At 31.0% G+C, this 3,904-nt stretch overlaps 1 protein-coding gene across 1 annotated transcript; it reads left to right on the top strand.

Annotated features, from left to right (window-relative positions):
* The first annotated feature begins 654 nt into the window (after positions 1–654).
* LOC124942142 (polyol transporter 5-like) lies at positions 655–3,703 on the top strand. Its single transcript, XM_047482571.1, has 3 exons — positions 655–862; positions 937–1,299; positions 2,438–3,703. The coding sequence occupies exons 1-3, from the start codon at positions 718–720 to the stop codon at positions 3,529–3,531; spliced, it is 1,602 nt and encodes a 533-aa protein (XP_047338527.1). The 5' UTR covers positions 655–717; the 3' UTR covers positions 3,532–3,703.
* Positions 3,704–3,904: the final 201 nt, after the last annotated feature.

Here is a 3,904-nt window from a genome sequence, read left to right as displayed (position 1 = left end):
TCTTTTAACACTTAAGCTACTTAAGCTATTCTAATTGATCATGTTAAATAGTATTTTAATAAAATAGATAATATTTATTAAAATTATTTTATTATATATTTTTTTAAACATAAAAATAAGAATTGAATTATAATTTTACAGTATTTGAAACATATAAATTGAATCGTAATTTAATGTCAATTCTCATCAAATTAAAATTTTATTGTCAATTCTAATTTTAATTTTACCCATCCAAACATATCCTAAAAAAACTAACGTTAACAAATTCGAAAATTCTCAATAAAAATTAATGAGTTTACCGCACCCGACTTCACAAATTTTTTCGAAAACACCACCTAGTCGAAAACTTATTGATAGTATGCAATCCATAAATGTATATATAGGTTAAGAGGAATGATACATATCTCTACTGGGAGACAGCGACTGGAAGAGCGATAGTCTACGTGGCCGACATGTGGAATTAATAAATAAATAAAAATATAATAATAATATTCTCTTCTCTTATTAATTAATTAATAAGATAAGAAAAAATATTATGTGTTCCAAAGTCCAAGTAGATATATGTATCAATCCTCTTAAAATATTAAAAAAAAATATTGTTTGTATCTATCTATCTTCATCCTTGTTTTATAAGTCCCCTTCTCTATTTCTTCACTCCAACCAGAGAATACAAACTTCACAAATTCACACCACTGTAATTCTCTCTCTCTCTCTCAAATGTCTGAACAAGAAAAACTACACAAAAATGGCTTCCCCTCCCAACCTCTCGCCGATTTCGATCCTCCAACTAAACCCAAAAGAAACAATTATGCCTTCGCCTGCGCCATCTTAGCTTCAATGACTTCCATTTTACTTGGCTATGGTATCTTTCTTTCTTCATACTCCTTTCTCTCTCTACTGTAATTTCTTTTTGAACTTAATTTCATGATTATGCAGACATTGGAGTGATGAGTGGAGCTGGGATCTACATACAAAAAGACCTTAAGATCACCGACACTAAATTGGAAATTCTCATGGGTATTCTCAACGTTTACTCTCTTTTAGGTTCAGCTGCTGCCGGAAAAACTTCCGATTGGATTGGTCGCCGTTATACTATAGTTTTTGCCGCCGGAATCTTCTTTGCCGGTGCTCTGTTAATGGGTTTTGCTCCAAATTATTGGTTTCTTATGGGCGGAAGATTTGTCGCCGGAATTGGAGTTGGGTATGCTCTTATGATTGCTCCGGTTTATACTGCCGAAGTTTCGCCGGCGTCTTCCCGGGGATTTCTTACTTCTTTCCCTGAAGTGTTTATTAACTCCGGTAATAAATCTTTCCTCTTATCCAATCTTTTTTTTTTCAGATTTTAAAATTATTCAAACTATTTATTTTGTAAATTTAGTATAAATTGTTTTTTGCATCATTATCATTTGATTATAGTTATAATTTTTCATTTGTTTTTTTTTTATAGAATTACCTTTTTAGAGCATGTTTCATCTTGGGTTTTTTTAGATTTGATAAAAATATTTTATTTGAGATTTTTAAAATATGTTTATATATTTAAAATTTAATAATAATATTTAATTGATAAATTAAGTTATTTGATAATTAAAATATATTGATTTAACATTATTTTTTAAAAACTATTTAAATAATTACAAGATCTAATATCAAATGCACTATTAGAATAAAAAAAGCTTTTGAGATCTGCCCATTTAAAAAATAAGATTTTTTTAGAAATTTTAGAATTATCTTAATTCTAATGAAAAATAGTTACACTTGTAGTTATATATATATACATTTTTTTTTTGTTTGGTAAAAATGGTAAATGAAAAAATATCAATAAATAAATTTGTGACTAACATAACTAAAATTAAAAACAAATAAATTTTATGTAATTTTTTTTGTCAATGAAAAGTGAAAAAAAAGAAAAAGATCTGGCCTTTGATTGGATTGAGGTTTTATTATGTTATCTTTTAAATCATTTTAATTTATTAAACATAATTTTATTTCACTTTCATTCATCATGTTACTCTCTTCATTAATTAAAATATTTTATATTTTATACTTTATTTTTTTTATTATATATTATTAATCTTTAAATCTTTTATAATTTTTTTTGAATAATCCACCTATTATTTCAATAATCATATATTTAAAAATGCTAAATTATTTCAAACATTATTCAAATAATCCAAACAAACCAAGTACAGACATACTAAGTAAAAAAGTGACAGATTAATGGTACATGGTCGGATCCACATAAAAAAAAAATCCAAACCCTATATTTAGAAAAATTCAAAGCAAAAATAATCATTTGAAACAAAACAAACTTTACAACATTTCAGTAAAATACAGGTATTTTAAGTACTTTTTTTTTTTTTATTAATTTTAAACTATAAATTATTTTTTGCATCATTATTTAATTATAATACTAACTTATATGATTGAACAATTGTAGGTATATTATTAGGCTATGTATCAAATTTCGCCTTCTCCAAAATGCCCCTACACTTAGGATGGCGTTTCATGCTCGGCATCGGAGCGATTCCGGCCATATTTCTCGCTTTAGGCGTTCTCGCCATGCCGGAATCTCCCCGATGGCTAGTATTACAAGGCCGTCTCGGCGAAGCCAAAAAAGTCCTCGACCGTACCTCCGATTCCCCCGAAGAATCAAAACTCCGATTATCCGAAATCAAACTCGCCGCCGGCATCCCCCAAGATTGCACCGACGACATCGTTGAAATGCCTAAGCGTCGTCGCGGCGACGGCGTTTGGCGCGAACTATTAGTCCATCCAACACCGACAGTCCGTCATATCTTACTTTGCGGTGTCGGAATTCATTTCTTCCAACAAACGTCAGGTATAGACGCCGTCGTATTATACAGTCCGAAAATTTTCGAAAAAGCAGGGATTACTAGTGACGATAAAAAACTATTAGCGACGGTTGCTGTAGGAATTGTGAAAACTGTGTTTATTTTAATACCAACTTTTTTTCTCGATCGAGTTGGGAGAAGACCGTTTCTATTAACAAGTATGGCGATGATGGTTTTTTCATTGGGTAGTTTAGCTACATGGATGACTGTAATTGAACATTCGAAAGAGAAGCTTCCATTTGCGATTGTGCTCGCGATTATGTCGGTTTTAGCTTATGTTGCGACTTTTTCGATTGGAATGGGTCCGATTACTTGGGTTTATAGCTCGGAGATTTTCCCGTTAAGGTTGCGGGCTCAGGGGACTAGTATGGGGGTTGCCGTGAATCGTTTAATGAGCGGTTTGATATCCATGACGTTTCTTTCTTTAGGGAATGCGATTACGATTGGGGGCGGTTTTTATTTGTATATGGGAGTGGCAATGATTGGTTGGGTGTTTTTCTATACTTTGTTGCCGGAAACGCAAGGGAGGACATTGGAAGAAATGCAAAGTTTATTTGGAACTTTTTTTAATTGGAGAACTACTAAGAAGGAATTTGAGAAGAATAAAGAATCCCAAGTGCAAATGGGGAATAAAGGTGCCGCCGGCGGCGGCAACGGCGCCTCCGCCGCGGTGATGTAGGTCAAGGGTATATTGGTATTAGGGTTTAGGGTATATTTGATATTTTGAGGTGGTATGGAAAAAGTGGTGTCTAATATAGGTGACAAAGTGTGGAAGGTATTGTAATGAATAATAATGTGTTATAAAAATTGAAGGAAATTATTGTTTTACATATTTAGCTTTTGAAAGATTATACAATTATTGAAAAAAATAAAATAAAATTAGGATTTAGTAGCTAAAGTTGACGAGAATATTAAAACATAAAATGTTACGGGTTTAATTTAAACGTCTTAAATGAATGTGGACATTAAAAAATAATTTGTGTTATAAGTTTTTTTGGATTTAGGATTTATTTGGATTAAGGTTTGTTTGAACAACTTAAATTATTTTAAAA

The sequence above is a fragment of the Impatiens glandulifera genome, chromosome 6 (assembly GCF_907164915.1).
Source record: "Impatiens glandulifera chromosome 6, dImpGla2.1, whole genome shotgun sequence".
In the NCBI taxonomy this organism is placed as follows: domain Eukaryota; kingdom Viridiplantae; phylum Streptophyta; class Magnoliopsida; order Ericales; family Balsaminaceae; genus Impatiens; species Impatiens glandulifera.
Note: the sequence above shows the minus strand (reverse complement) of the source record. Positions and strands in the feature narration are given on the sequence as shown.